At 40.9% G+C, this 14,884-nt stretch overlaps 1 protein-coding gene across 4 annotated transcripts in view; it reads left to right on the top strand.

Annotated features, from left to right (window-relative positions):
• LOC137372073 (lysosomal cholesterol signaling protein-like) overlaps positions 1-12,964 on the top strand; it is a 71,669-nt gene extending 58,705 nt beyond the window's left edge. For 2 of the 4 annotated variants that reach the window (XM_068035440.1, XM_068035441.1), the window contains exons 13-17: positions 99-232; positions 731-826; positions 961-1,025; positions 2,107-2,244; positions 11,499-12,964. In XM_068035440.1, the coding sequence (XP_067891541.1) occupies positions 99-232; positions 731-826; positions 961-1,025; positions 2,107-2,244; positions 11,499-11,691 (626 nt within the window). In that variant the 3' untranslated portion in view covers positions 11,692-12,964. Of the gene's footprint in view, positions 1-98; positions 233-730; positions 827-960; positions 1,026-2,106; positions 2,245-3,790; positions 3,897-11,450 lie in introns of those variants that run through there. The other 2 variants (XM_068035442.1, XM_068035443.1) reach the window with 2 other exon arrangements.
• The last annotated feature ends 1,920 nt before the right edge of the window (positions 12,965-14,884 follow it).

Genomic DNA, 14,884 nt, shown 5'->3' with positions numbered 1-14,884 from the left:
GATAGGTATTTCCTCCCTGCAGTCAGCAAACTCAATAATAAAATGGTAGTTCCTGAATCTGCAGTGTGTTACCTATGATCCTATGATGTATTTTGCAGCAGAACAATGCAAGACACATTGCAAAGCTGAAAATTGCATGTTGTTACAAGAGGAGCAGTGTTTACAGAATGCAGATCCACAGCTAGCCAGGCACGTGCTGCTGTGCTTGTTTCTCATCATAGGCTTGTTTGCTGTAAGTCTGACATTAGCATGAATTTCTTCCTTGTAATGGCCACTTTAATCAAATAACAAAAAATACATTTTATTTTTCACCTATTGAATTTACTTTTTATCTCACTCATTTCCCTCCCCTTCATTCCTGAAGGTGGTGTTTTTTTGTTGTTTCAACAATTCTACAGGCACTGCTCACCCTCCAGTAGAGCTTCCAACGCGGGTATAAATCGAGGCTATAATTCACGTGAGCCTTGACGGTGAATTTTAGCAGACTCTTGAGGAGATGAAATGACTGCTCAAGAATGAAAAGCTTGGCTGTATTTTTCTTCTCCCTGTGCTGCTGCTGCTGTTACAGTTAGACTATGGCAGTTGCCACTTTAGTTGGCCTATGGGAAATGTTTGCCTAGAATATTATCTGTTTTATGTTGTCATTTTCACAGCTTGAATGCGAGTGTAAACACTTACATTAATTGTATAAGTAGCAGTTTCATTTATCTCTTTTTTTTATCATTTTCAGAATGTATCCAGTTGTTTGTGGTGGTTGTTTGATCATGAACCAGGTCGTCTTTACATTGAGCTGCAGTTCTTCTGTATAATCTTTAATTTTGGTCAGGTTTGTATTCCTGATATGGCTGCTTTGTGTGACAGTATTCAGATATTTCAGCAGGTAAATTTAATCGATTTAGTGGCAAATGTCAATTTAAGAACTTTGGTAAATAATAAATCTACTTTTCTGTTTCCCTTTAGGGTTTTATTTCTTTTGGCATATTTGGACTTGATAAACATTTAATCATTCTTCCATGTAAAAAGAGGTAAATAATTTTATTTCATGCAGCCAAACAGCATCTACCTCTGACTCTCTTAAAGAAGTGGCAATTCAGTAGCTCTAGCAGTTTGCATTCAATCAGCAAGCGAGGATTCAAACTGACAATCTTGGTACTGACCATCACTTTAATTTGCTTATCACAATTACCCAAGTACTGCCTGCCCTGGCTGTGCTCCTGATGGCAAACTTCAGGGGGAGAACTGACCTGATCAGCCTTGTGCTGCAAAAGAGTTTTCCCAGTTTGTGATCGAGTATTGTAATTAGTTGCAGTCATGAAGTTCACAGTGCATTCTCTCCTTCCCTTCTGGCTGAAGATATGGCAACCTGGTTGACCAGTAGTAGCAGTGAAGGATATACAATGGGAAAAATATAAATAATTTGTTGTGATGTAGCAGAATTGCCACATTATCTAGTTGCATTTAAAAATGGGAGCTCCCATTTGAAATGTAACTTGTCATTTCTGTAATTACACTCGCCTGCCTGTGGGAGCAGAGCAGTGCTTTCACTGGGGAGGGTGTAATTACTGTGACAAGTTTACATAGACAGTTCCTATTATAAATATGGACATAGAAATTTATATTGGAAAACATTGACAGGAAGTACATACAGAGGTAAACTTATATAAACACACATCAGATTATGCATTATATTATATTGATAAACTATATATCTTGTGTAAACTGGATTGGCATAGAACAGTGTATTCCTGTAACTTTGCTGATGCACAGACAGCGGTGGGACCTGGATTCACACCCAAAGTACCCCATGGCGCAGCTAATTTTTTCTTTTGCTGTGTTTTTGGAGAGCTGCTTTCGTGCAATTTTAGAGCAGCATTATTTGCAGCCTATGAGTGAATAATATGGGTTGTGCTCTCCATTCAGCTACCATGGTGGTAGAAGGCAAACTAGATGGACCTTGGTCTTTTTCTTTTGTCTAACTATTCCTATGATTCACCCCAAGAATGGTGCAGTGTGATCAAGATTTTGGGGAGAGGGGCGGTGATATGGTGGGCTTTATTTGACATCATTTGGCATGTCATCAGTTAATAATTCCAGTTAACTTGACAGGCTGGAATTCCTATGGCACGGAAGAAATTTTGGGGTACAGAATGACAACACAGTAACTGAGGATATAAGGATGACTTGCCAGCAGTTTAATCAATATCATAAGGATCGGTGTGGCAGAGACATTGTCAAAGAGAGAAGGTATGTGCGTCTATTAGAATGACTCATGGGATTTTGCTCATCAATCCTTCATATTGGCAGTGCATTGCATTTTCTTATTTAATTTTCTTAGACTCGAATAGTTTTGTTTCAGTCTGAAAAATACTCATTTGTTTCTTAAAATTTACTAATATTTCACTACTTATTCTTAAAGATTGCAGTGTTAGTATTATTTAAGTTCACTGCATTTTTGTTTTTGTAAAAGTTTGTCAAGATACTGTGTTTGATTGTGACACAGCATATGAATGAGGGAGCAAACAGATGCTTAGACCACAGCTGGAGTTTTGCGTACAGTTTTGGTCACCACATTACAAGAAGGACATAATTGCTGTGGCGTGAGTATAGAGGAGATTTACAAGAATGTTGCCAGGGCTTGAAAGTTGCAGCTATGTGGAAAGATTAGATCGGCTAGGGTGACTTAATTGAGGTGTACAAAATTATGAAGGGCCTAGATAGAGTAGACAAGAAGGACCAGTTTCCCCTAGCGGAAAGGTCAATTACCCGGGGGCACAGATTTAAGGTGATTGGTTGAAGGATAAGAGAGGACAGAAGGTCTGGAATTCAGTGCCAGGATCGGTGGTGGAAGCAAAAACCCGCAACTCATTTAAAAGGTACCTGAACGTGCACCTGAAGTGCTGTAATCTGCAAGGCTATGGACCAGGTGCTGGAAGGTGGGATTAGATTGTTTCTATGGTTCTATAAGCTTTGTGCAAGAAACTTTGAAATATATTAAAGTACTGAAAACAGTAATTTTAATTAATTAGGATATTATGCTTAAAATTTGGGGGAACTTTTTGAGCAATGTAGGTATTTGGAATATGTGTTGAACCTTTTTAACTACATTATCTCTGCAAAAAAATGTTTTGTGCTTACTAAAGCAATTTTTCTTTCTATAGATGTTTTTTATGCAGACATTGATTCACCTTCAGAATGGTATGCTGTTTGGATGAATGATTTTGGTTTGCAGCCTGGATGAATGATTTGCACTATGTATTGCTTACATAAAAAGTTGTACTTCAAACCTTCAAACATGTTTGGTGCAGAGCTAAGATACAAAATTTTTGTCTTGGCCAATTTCAGTACAAAAGGTGATGGGTTAACAAGTATTAATAATCTCAGCAAATTTATCCGTTTATTTTGGGTATTACTAGTAAGTATGTTCGGTTTGCTTTCAGCAGTCTAGCAAGATAGCAGTTAAGTTTTGCTAAAATCTCTTGACATATTACAGTGTCTCATTCAAAATTTATGAAGTGCAAGATAGAACCTCCTTCCAGTTGGAAATGCTGAGATGGACTTTTTACTTTGTAAATAAAAAAGCTTATTTAATTTCTTCCAAATATGCTATTCTTGTACACTCTCAAAATAGAATATGAAACACAGGTCATTCTTCAATCATAACCGTACCATAGAGATGGTGCCTATGGTCTAGCTATTTAACAGGGGCTGATTGGGGGTGTGGGGTGGCGGAGTTTTGCATAAGGAAGGCAGATGTCTGGATTTCCTCACCTGCTGTGCTTTCATTCCGCAGCATGCATATTGTCTCCTGAACAGGTTCCCCACCCGGAAGTGAGCTTGATTGACAGGCTTGGCTTCCAGACAGGTGCGGAGGACTCCGGAGCAGGCCATAGGAGCAGGTAGGTCCAATCCATGACCCCAGGGAGGGGATCATATCCCCAATCCCAGGGGTCTTTGTATGGGGAGTGGGGGGTGGAATCTTGCGGGGCCGGGGGGAAGCGCTCCTGCTCTTCCTGGCCCACAAGCAGTGCTGTACAGACACTTAGCTTCTCCCTGAAGCTGTCCACGCCTCCCTTCAGCTGCCAGATTTCTCAAGGTCTGATAAACCCAGCTGGCCAGTGTTGAACCTGCAAAGCAGGTTAAATCAGAGGCGACCAGCCTTATTAAAGTATTTAAATTGCCAACCCACCTCCTGGGAGCTGATTGGCTGCCCGCCCCTGGCCCCCTGCTCTGTTAAATCCAAAGGTGGGTGAGTTGGAGGCAGCTTGGGGTCTGCTTTGAGATTTAAAAAAAATTTTAATATTTGGGGTTTAAGATTCACCAACACACCCCCCACCACCCACCACTACGTATCGAGATCATGATAAGACTAGGGAATAGACATGGCATTCTAGCACAGTAGTTCTCAAACAGCAAGCATTTCCAGAGGTGCCATTAGTGACATACCATGAAAGTTAAGAGTTGAATAAATATTTTAACTCAATGAAGCTTGAGACTGGTGTTTCATCATTTAATTTGTAATTAATCAGTAAGCCCTCCGGTTTGTTTTCCTTCAAAAGTAAAGATAGTACCAGTAGCTGACTTAATTTTTTACTGAACATTGTGAATAGTTACTCATTGTATATTGTTAGCATATTGATATTGTTTAGGAACTGGAGTAGGTCGTTTAGCCATCAAGCCTGTTCCGCCATTCAGTGAGATCATGGCTGATCTGCGACTTAACTCCATATACTTGCCTTTATCCCATATCCCTTAATACCTTTAGGTAACAAAAATCTATCAATCTCAGTTTTAAATTTAACAATTGATTTAGCATCAGTAGCCATTTGCAAAAGAGAGTTCCAAACCTCTACCGCACTTTGCGTGTAGAAGCGTTTCCTAATTTCACTCCTGAAAGGTCTGGCTCTAATCTTTAGACTATGCATCCGAGTCCTAGCCTTCCCAACCAATGGAAATAGTTTCCCTCTCTCTCTCTGCCCTATTTGTTCCCCTTCATATCTTGAAAACTTCAATAAAATCCCCCCACTTAACCTTCTAAATTTGAGGAAATACAACCCTAATTTGTTAATGTTCCTTGTAATCCATGCATTTGGCCCAAATAGGCGTTCTTTATACATACATCCTAATCTGTGCTTTTGTTGTAATGCTTTACTCATTTCTTATTTCTCTCTCCTGGTTTAATTACTTTGGATCTTTTAGATTTCCCTTTATTTGTAGTGCCTAAAGCACAATTTCATACTGTTACTGAATCTCTTTCCTTTTGTTTGTATTTGGAATATTATTTATAGCACATTTTTCACCTGAGAACCCCCCCCCCCCCCCCCCACACCCTGACAACATACCAGCTTTAGTACTGAAGACTTGTGCTCCAGAATTAGCTGCACCCCTAATTAAGCTGTTCCAGTACAGCTACAACACTGGTACCTTCCAGGTAATGTGGAAAATTGCCCAGGTATGTCCTGTCCAGCAAAAGCAGAACAAATCCAATCCAGCCAATTTCTGCCCATCAGTCTACTCTTAATCATCAGCAAAGTGATGGAAGGTGTCATCGACAGTGCTATCAAGCGGTACTTAAACAGCTATAATCTGCTCACCAATGCTCAGTTTGGGTTCTGCTGGGGAGACTTGTCTCCTGACCTCATTACGGTCATGGTCCAAACATGGACAAAAGAACTGAATTCAAGAGCTGACATCATGGCAGCATTTAACCGAGTGTGACATCAAGGAGCTCCAGAAAAATTGGAAGTCAATGGGAATCAGAGGAAAACTCTCCACTGGTTGGAGTTCTGCCTAGCACAAAGGAATGTGGTTGTAATTGTTGGAGGTCAATCATCTCAGTCCCAGGAGATGGCTGCAGGAGTTCCTCAGGGCAGTGTCCTAAGCCCAAGCATCTTCAGCTGCTTCATTAATGACCTTCTCTCCATCATAAGGTTAGAAGTCGGGGAGTTCGCTGATGACTGCACAGTGTATAGTCTTGTTCGCGATTTCTCAGATATTGAAGCAGTCCATGCCAGCATGCAGGCTCTGACTGATAAATGGCAAGTAACATTTGTGTCACGCAAGTGTCAGGCAATGACCATCTCTCCTTGACATTCATCAGCGTTGCCATCACTGAATCCCCCACTATGCTAATCCTAGGGATTACCATTGACCAGAAACTTAACTGGACCAGCCATATAAATAATGTGGCTACAAGAGCAGGTCAGAGGTTGGGAATTCTGTGGCAAGTAACTCATCTCCTGGCTCCCCAAAACCTCTCCACCATCTGCAAGGCATAAGTCAGGGGTGTTATGGAATACTCTTCACTTGCATGGATGAATGCAGCTCCAACAACACTCAAGAAGCCTGCTTGGTCAGAACCCCATCCACCACCTTAAACATTCATTTTCTCCACCACCAGTGCACAGCGACAGCGTTGCAGTAACTCGCAAAGCCTCCTTTGACAGCACCTTCCAAACCCATGACCTCTACTGCCAAGAAGGACAAAGGTAGCACGCGCATGGGAACACCACCACCTGCAGGTTCTCCTCCAAGCCACACACCATCCTGACTTGGAACAATATCACCATTCCTTCACTGTTGCTGGATCAAAATCTTGGAACTTCACCCCACCACCACCCCCCCCCACCCAACAGCACTATGGGTCTACGTACTGGACTGTAATGGTTCAAGGAGGAAGCTCACTACCTTCTGAAGGGTAATTAAGGATGGGTAACAGTGCTGGCCTTGCCAGCGATACATCCCATAAATTAATAAAAAATAAAAGATAAGTGCTGTTAGCTTCACCATTATTTTTACATCAAAATCCAGATCATTGTGTTGAATTAGAATGTATTATTTTAGGAAATATTTTCTTTCCTAATTTCAGTAAGAATATGTTCCCCAATAGCCATTTCAGTTTTTGTTCTGTCCTGTGTACATCATCACTAGCACTACATTCTGCTCTGCTACATGAGAAGCCTTTGCTTCATTATGCTGGCTTAAGCCTGTTGCCCAAACATTTTCTTTTGTAACACCTAAACTGCAAATTGCTTAGCAGTTTTAGGAGCTGTTTTCCACTGTCTGCTTATCAATGCCTTTACTTAAAGCTGACTTTTTATCTTCAGTTCTGTCTGCAGCTCAGTAAGATGGCTGAGAAGGATGACAGTCATTGTGCAGAAAGTGCTAACAAATTTTAAGGCATATAATAATGACTGTTCTGAATCAAGACTTTGACCTTTCTTTCACAGCAATTTGTTTTCTGCAAAGTCCCTAAATTGGATTTGGCTGGAGGAATTTATGTTCTGGAATCAAAATTTCTGCAAAACCTTCTCCAGTGCTGTCTTCAATGAATATTCTACAGGGTGTTAGATAAAGCATTCTCTTTTTAGTTGAAATTTTGCTGCATCTACAGCAGAGCAGCAAATTAACGTGTCCAGGACAGGCTGGCACACAATATTTGAAAATTGTGCTTTTATTTTACTGCTAATGGATTGGAGCAAAATCAGCCTAAAAGTAAGGTCTCTTCATTAAAGCAACTTGGATACATCCATTATAGTTTGGAATTGAGCTCCCAAATACTCAGCAAGTGTTGAATGGATCAGGATCTTCAAGAGAACAAAGCTGAAAGATCAGTCGTACTTCTAGGTTCTGGAACCATGATTTAGGCCAAAAAGTTGATACCCTGACAGTAAATCTAGGGCTTTCATAATTTCAAACTTTCAGCTTGTGCCCTTCATAAGGTATTGTACCTAACGACTTGCTCCTGTATATTAGAGTTCAGATCAGGCCCAAAACATGATTTGAATCTTACTAGTACAGCAGGCTGAAAACATATATTCCCTGTTTACTTCCACCTCTATAACATTGCCATCTCCAGCCCTGCCTCGGCCCATCTGCCAAATGACTCATCGATTCCTTTGTCACCTCCAGACTAAACTGTTTCAGTGCTCTGCTGATCGGCCCCCCATCCTCTATTCCCTTTAAACTTTATCCCATCTTAAACTCTGCTGCCCATATCCTACCATAGGTCCCACTCACCCATCAACACTATGGCTCACACAGCGCACCTGGTTCTCCAATGCCAGTTTTTGAATTCTCACCCTCTTGTTCAAATTCTTTATCCTCACCCCTCCCTAAACCTTAACGATCTCCACCTCTACAACCCTCTTGTGAACTCTGCATCCTTCAACTCTGGCCACTTATGCATCCTGAAATCTCTTTCCCCCACCATTAGTGGATATACCTTCAGCTATCTAGGTCCTAAGCTCTGAAATACCCTCCCTACATCTTTCCACCTCCCTCTATTCCTTTAAGACCCTCCTTAAAGCCCACTTTGACCAAGCTTTTAATCACCCTTCTGATACTTTTTGGCTCTGCCTTGATTTGTATCTGATTGCGCTTCTGTGAAGCATCTTTGGGAATTTTTCTGTGCAAAAGATGTGATATAAAATGCAAGTTGTTATTTAAAAGATTTGCATGATTACAAATTCATGCCTGGAAACTGAAGCCAACCGATCTGGTAGGAACATGCAAGACATGCACATAAAATGAAACTCCACTACCACCAGAACAAGGCAAGTTGGGAACTTTATGGGCTGGATTTTGTTCTACCTCAGGCGTCAGGTTCTGTTGGGTGGGGTGGGGGAGTTCCTGAAGATGCCGCCGGATGAGGCCCGCCACGGACCTCGACGCCGGGAGGGCCCAACCTGATCCTCCCGGCGGTGGCGAGGTTCTGTGGCGGCCCCCTGCCGCTGGACGACGGGACCTCAATTAAAATATTCAAATCAATAAAATGAATACATTTAAATAGACCTACCTCCAATCTTGAGGGCCCGCCACAATCTATGACATGGCGGCCAGCACTCCCGCACCTGCAAATCCCCGTCCAGGGAAACACGGCAGTACACTGATGGGGGCAGGGGGGGGGTGGTGGTGGGGAGGAAGGAGGTAAGATTTTCAGTGCAGAAGGAGGGCGGGATGGGCTCAAATAAATCTAATGGGTGTAGGGGATGGTGGGAAGGGTTGACCTTTAAATTTTGTGCAGTTTGGGGTGGCAAGGTCAGATGTAAAAGGTGTTTTGGGGAGGGGCAAATAGTTATGGTAATTGTTATTGGGGAGGTGGGAAAGGGGCGTTATACGTTTATTTATTTAATTTTGAGGGTTTTCAAAAATTTATATGTGCCGGCAGGGCTGGCTGCCCTCTAAAAATGGCGCCATGCCTGCACACAGGCAGCTGATGCCATTGCCAGTGATGGACAGCCCGCCCCCTCCACGTGATTGGGGGGTGGGGGGGCGGGGTGGGAGCAAGCTGCCCCGGCTATTTAAATGAACCACTGTGAGGGAGATTGCGGCAGCTCTTTGGTGTGCGGCCCACACGGGTGGGCTGCTATTTTCTGAGCTCGCTGCCAAGATTGGTGGCGGGCTTTTAAAATCCAGCCCTATATTTTTAACTGCAGCTATTGACAAAACAGCCTTTCTCTTGGGTGCAGTATTATAATGTTAAAATACCTTAAGTGTGATAGTTCAGTCATTGGACACTGAAAATGTATGTATTAGTGACAGATTCCCAGGACGCAAGTTTAAACGAGCAATCTGACATTTAGATTTGAATATTGAAATGACAGTCTCATCACATGTGCTTATAAATTGGAAAGGGAGATGGGAAAGGTCAGGGAAATGGTGAGTGTTGGCCAATAGCAGGGTTTGTCCAGGCAGGCAAGCTGGATCCAGCAGGCCAGTAGAAAAGGCCTTCTGACACAGCAGTCTGTCACCTTGGTTTAGCGGCAGGTTTCCCAAGGACCTGCCAACCAGCTTAGGTTAAATTTCAAATGATGAAAGAAATGGGACAGGCAGTGTCCTGGGAGTGGGTGGCTGCTTGGCCCCCATCCCGCCTCTACTAAACCTGGAAGTGAGTGGGTTGGGCTCGGATTCAAACTTCTAACATTATAATCTCAGATTTGACCCCAAACCTGCCCATTATCTGGGGTTAAAATTCTCCCCATAGGTGTTAAAAGTGGAAATATTGTTTAATTGGTCAAAATTGACATCCCTCAGCTAAATGAGTCAGATTATTTTATTTACTTTTGTCCTTGTGTTTTTTTTAAGTAAAATGATGCAACCTTTTGGAATTTTAGCTGAAAGTTCTATTTTTAAAAATGGGTGAGCTAAGTCTTTGATAAGCTGATATTGTATTGCTGATGTACTTTATTCAAAGTGTACTCTTTAATCAAGTATTTGTTCAAAAATATCTTGCTCAGATGATTAAATAGCACTTTTTGATATTGAGTCTTGGCTCGTAGTAGCATTAGTGCTGCAGTAATTCTGCAGAGAGAGATACATTTTGGATGTGCATTCCAGAGGGCTCCCTTAATGTTCTGGTAGAATTGATTAGCTAACAAATCCTGCATTATCAACAACTACTTGCATTTATATTGTGCTTTTTACGTAGTAAAATGCCTCAAAGCACTTACAGGCGCATAATGAGACAAAAATTGACACTGAGCCAAAGAAGGAGACTTTAGAACATGTGACCAAATGCTTGGTTAAAGCATTTTCAGAAGGGTCATAAAGAAAGAGCAAGGTATATAGATTTAGGGAGGGAATCACAGGCTGTTGTGACTAGCCTGCTAAAGATGTGACAGCCAATGGAGGAGTGAAGGAAATAGGGTATGGACAAGAGGCCAGAGTTGGAGGAGTGCAGTGTTCTTAGAGGATTGATGAGCTCAAGGAGGTTAAAGAGAGAGGGAGGGGCGAGGCCATGGGTGGATTTGAACTTGAGGATGAGAATTTTAAAACCAAAGCATTTGGGAACCAAGAGCCAATGTAGGTCAGTGAGTACAGGGGTAATGGATGAATGATACTGCAAGATGGCATATGGGCAGCAGAATTTTGGGTGAGCTTAAATTTATGGAGGGTGGAAGAATGGGAGGACAGAATTGGAATAGCCAAGTCTGGAGATAACTAAAGCATGGATGAGGTTTTCAGCAGCAGATTGACTGAGGCAAGGTTGGATATTACAGAGGTGGAAGTAGGCCAGTTCGTAACTAAGAGAAAATGAGGTCAGGAGCTGAGCTCCGGGTCAAATAAGGCCAAGGTTGCAAACCGTCTGGTTCAGTCTGAGATGGTAGACAAGAAGGGAGATGGAGTTGGGGGTGGTGGGTGCAGTGGGTCAAGGAACAATGATTTGGTCTTCCCAATGTTTCACTGGAGGAAATTCTGGCTCATACAGGTCTGGATGTTGGACAAGCAGTCCGACAACAAAGAGGTGGTGGTGGTGTGGTCAAGCTGGGTATTGTCAACATACATGTGAAAGCGCTTTCGGTATAATCTTTGAGTAATGTTATGATATGGTTTAGTTGAACCTGGCTGTAGATGGTCATGTTGATTTGGACATCTTTTGGTTTATAATTAGTCTTTATTTCATACCGTCCCACCTCTTTCTATTGTTTGGTATTTCCTTTCCTGTGAAACAGTGATGTGAGACTTGCAGACCAAGTGGATGAATCATTCCTTTGACACAGGTGTGGTGCAGAAACCTTCGCAGATGTCTTCCAGGGCTGTGATCTGGTGGACTGGTTGATTCAAGTTGGTCTCGCCCATGACCGAGGTGAAGCTGTTACATATGGAGACCGATTACTAGAAGGTGGTGTCATCCAGCACATTACCAATGAGTCTTCATTTCAAGATGAATCTCTGTACTATCGTATGATATAGACGAATGAAGCATGATTCGAGCTGCTTTGAGACTAGAGATTAAGTGTACAAGAACTTAAGAATTTCTTCATTGCTGTATTTTTAATTACTGCCTTTTAAGTTCTTCATACTATTAAATGGGAATTTCACATTTTTTAGTTATTAAATAACGTGATTAATTTTGCTTAAAACTTTTATGAAGGTGTAAAACCCATGCTGCATTAGTGTGCAGAAAGTAACCTTTTATTCATGGAAATGTAAAATGTGACTCATTTTGTAGTATCACAGTGGACAGTGATTTAGGGGGAAAAGGTTTATCTTCCACCATATTGCAAACATATTTGAACCAAAGTGAGTGAGATTGCACTGAAGTATTGAGTTATCATTTCATCTTTTATATGTGGGGAACACGAAAGCTGACTACTGCTTTTGCAACAAATGCTAGTTATGGAGCTGGACGCTATTGTATTCAAAACGCCTCAACCTTCCATGCAACCATGACTGTGACAGCCAAGACTTTATATTTCTGTTACTTCACTTCAATGAAAAAATTAAAACATGAAAAGAAAAACAATGAACAGCCAAATTGGGTAAAAGAAAATGCAATGAACTACACATCTTGAGTTGTTAAACAAATGCAAATCACGTTCTTGACGACTCCCAACAGTCTGTACATGGATCTTCACAATGGGTATGCTGAAGTTTGTTCAACTTAAATGTTAAAAACTGCACTTTGAAGTAAAAGGTCTACTTTTAAATTCAATGTAAAACATATGTAAAAGTCTAGTGAAAACAGAATCTTTTAATTATTTTCATCCAAGATATTTGTTTAACACTGAATTGTCAAAGATCAAGAAATAATTTGGTACATTATAAATGGGTTGTCAGCCCTAATTTTTAATTTAATTTTAGCTATATGGTGCAATTTTAAAAAAAATGGCGTGTCACTTGTTGGAATGTAAAACCCCTGATATTGTAATAAATATTTTGCAATGTTTAAAAGTGTCTGAGTTCTATATAAATGAAGAAATAAAACATTTTTAATATGCTTGAGTCTCTGGAAGGCTGGAGTACTTTTATATTTTGACTGGTAGTCAAATAATATATAGCTGGACTTAATTTAAACTTGATTCGTCTTCATTCTAAATTAATATTATGTATGTTGTGCTAATACCCTATATTCCTTCAGATAATAGACCTTGTAGGGAATCACTTTGAGTACCTTTTGTAAAATAATTTTTGTGAATTATTAAGCCACAGCTAATTTCAGTGGTGACATGATGTGTATTTTGTATACATCTGAATAAAATTCCAGTGTTATATGTATACTTAATGAAAGTGCTCAGAAAGATGCTTTTTGAATTTAAATTTGTTTAAAACTTCTTTAGGCCATATATTCCACACATTAATGCAGTTGATCCAGCACTGGATCAGGATCTGGGGAAAATGGCATGCTGGGTTAATGCCTTTTTTGACATCTGAGATACATACGGTGATACATTTGTACGCACTTTGAAAGGACTATCCAGGAACCATGTTTTTCTGCTTCTAGATGTTTAAACTTGATGTATTTGTTTTCTTCCAGGTTCAGTGTTTACTAACAACATTTTTTATAAATTAATTCAAAAATAAAATATCAGTCATTGGATCTATTTTCCATGCTGCAGCATTGGCTGTAGGCTTCCTCCTGCTAATGAATAAGGATTAGCTTTGACATTGACAGAAATCATTCTGCGTTGAATAACTTTCATAGACCCTCACCTGACATATCTGACTCACATGGTCAGATCTGCCTTATTTTGGGGCATTGGCTTGCCTGTAATCATTAGATTAGTGTAGGATTAGTATAAATGGGTGGTTGATGTTCGGCACAGACTCGTTGGGCCGAAGGGCCTGTTTCAGTGCTGTATCTCTAATCTAATCTAGACACACCAACTGTGTTGGCATCCCTTGAATAGATGAATATATTATTGAACTGAATCAGAATTAGATAAATTGATGGGCAATAGGAGATTTGCATCTCCCTATAGTCTTGCTTTGGGTGCCACCAACATGAGTAGTGTGTGGAGTCTCACTTCATCAGAACAGCTGCCACCTAGCTCAGGAAGAAACTATTGTAGAATGTGATTTTCTGTCTTGACGAAACAGGTGGACTATGGTCATAAAGAAACTAAATAATTTAAATATATGCAGTGTGCTCCGAATAAGTAAGTATGCTCTGTACTCACCTGTTAGATGGTCGGGACCTCAATACTGAGGACACAGTGAAGCATGCTGCTTTGCCATTTCTGTATCCATTTATATTCAGTGGCAGGAATGGTGCTCAGTTTTAATCTGCTGCTTTCTCCCCAGCAGGGAATTTTTCATACCAACTATGTGCGTTGTGTGATTTTTCAATACATATGTACATATGTTTGTTTGTTTTACACATATATATATAAAAATAAATATATAAAACATAAAATTACAGCATAGAAAGACACTTCAGCCCAATTGGTCCATATTGGTGTTTATGTTCCACATGAGCCTTCCCCCCACCCCCCTCACTTCATCTCACCCTATCAACATATCTTTCTATTCCTTTCCCCTCATGTACTTATATAGCTTCCCTTTAAATGCATCCATGCAATTTATATTTATCATTTATATCTGTGTTATGGACACACGTATATCCCATGGAGTTCCTCACGGTGCGTTCAGTGTTCTAATCTTTCTGCTACTTTTCCTTTGGTCCCCTGACATCTCTCTGTCACTTTTTTTTCTCCCTCAATCTCTCTGTCTCTCTTTGCCCCCATATGCTCCCTCTATGATTTGTCCACACAATCTTTCCCCCTTCGCTATAGTTTTCACTCTTTCTGCTCCAATTTCTCCTGCCCATGTAACTTTCCCAATATCTGCCTGTGATCTGTTGTGGCCATGTATGTCTCTGATCTGCTAGCATTGACTCCCCATTCTCTCTTTATCCATCTCTGTTTAACATAGTCATTTGTCCTCCTTTGTCTCATTGCACCGATGTCTCCTGTTTGTCTATCATTTCTCTGCCCCATTTGACTTTCTGACTTTCTATTTTTCCCTGTCGCTGTTGCTCAGGAAGGCCTATGGATGGCATTAAAGGAGCACATTTGGAAGGTTTGTGGGACTGAGGGTTATAATGAGTAGCACCAGTAGTCAAAAGAAGCAGGGCCAGGAAGGCAGCATGGTCGGAAACACCAGC

The sequence above is a fragment of the Heterodontus francisci genome, chromosome 7 (genome assembly GCF_036365525.1).
Source record: "Heterodontus francisci isolate sHetFra1 chromosome 7, sHetFra1.hap1, whole genome shotgun sequence".
Lineage (NCBI taxonomy): Eukaryota > Metazoa > Chordata > Chondrichthyes > Heterodontiformes > Heterodontidae > Heterodontus > Heterodontus francisci.
This window is presented reverse-complemented; position numbering and strand designations above follow the sequence as displayed.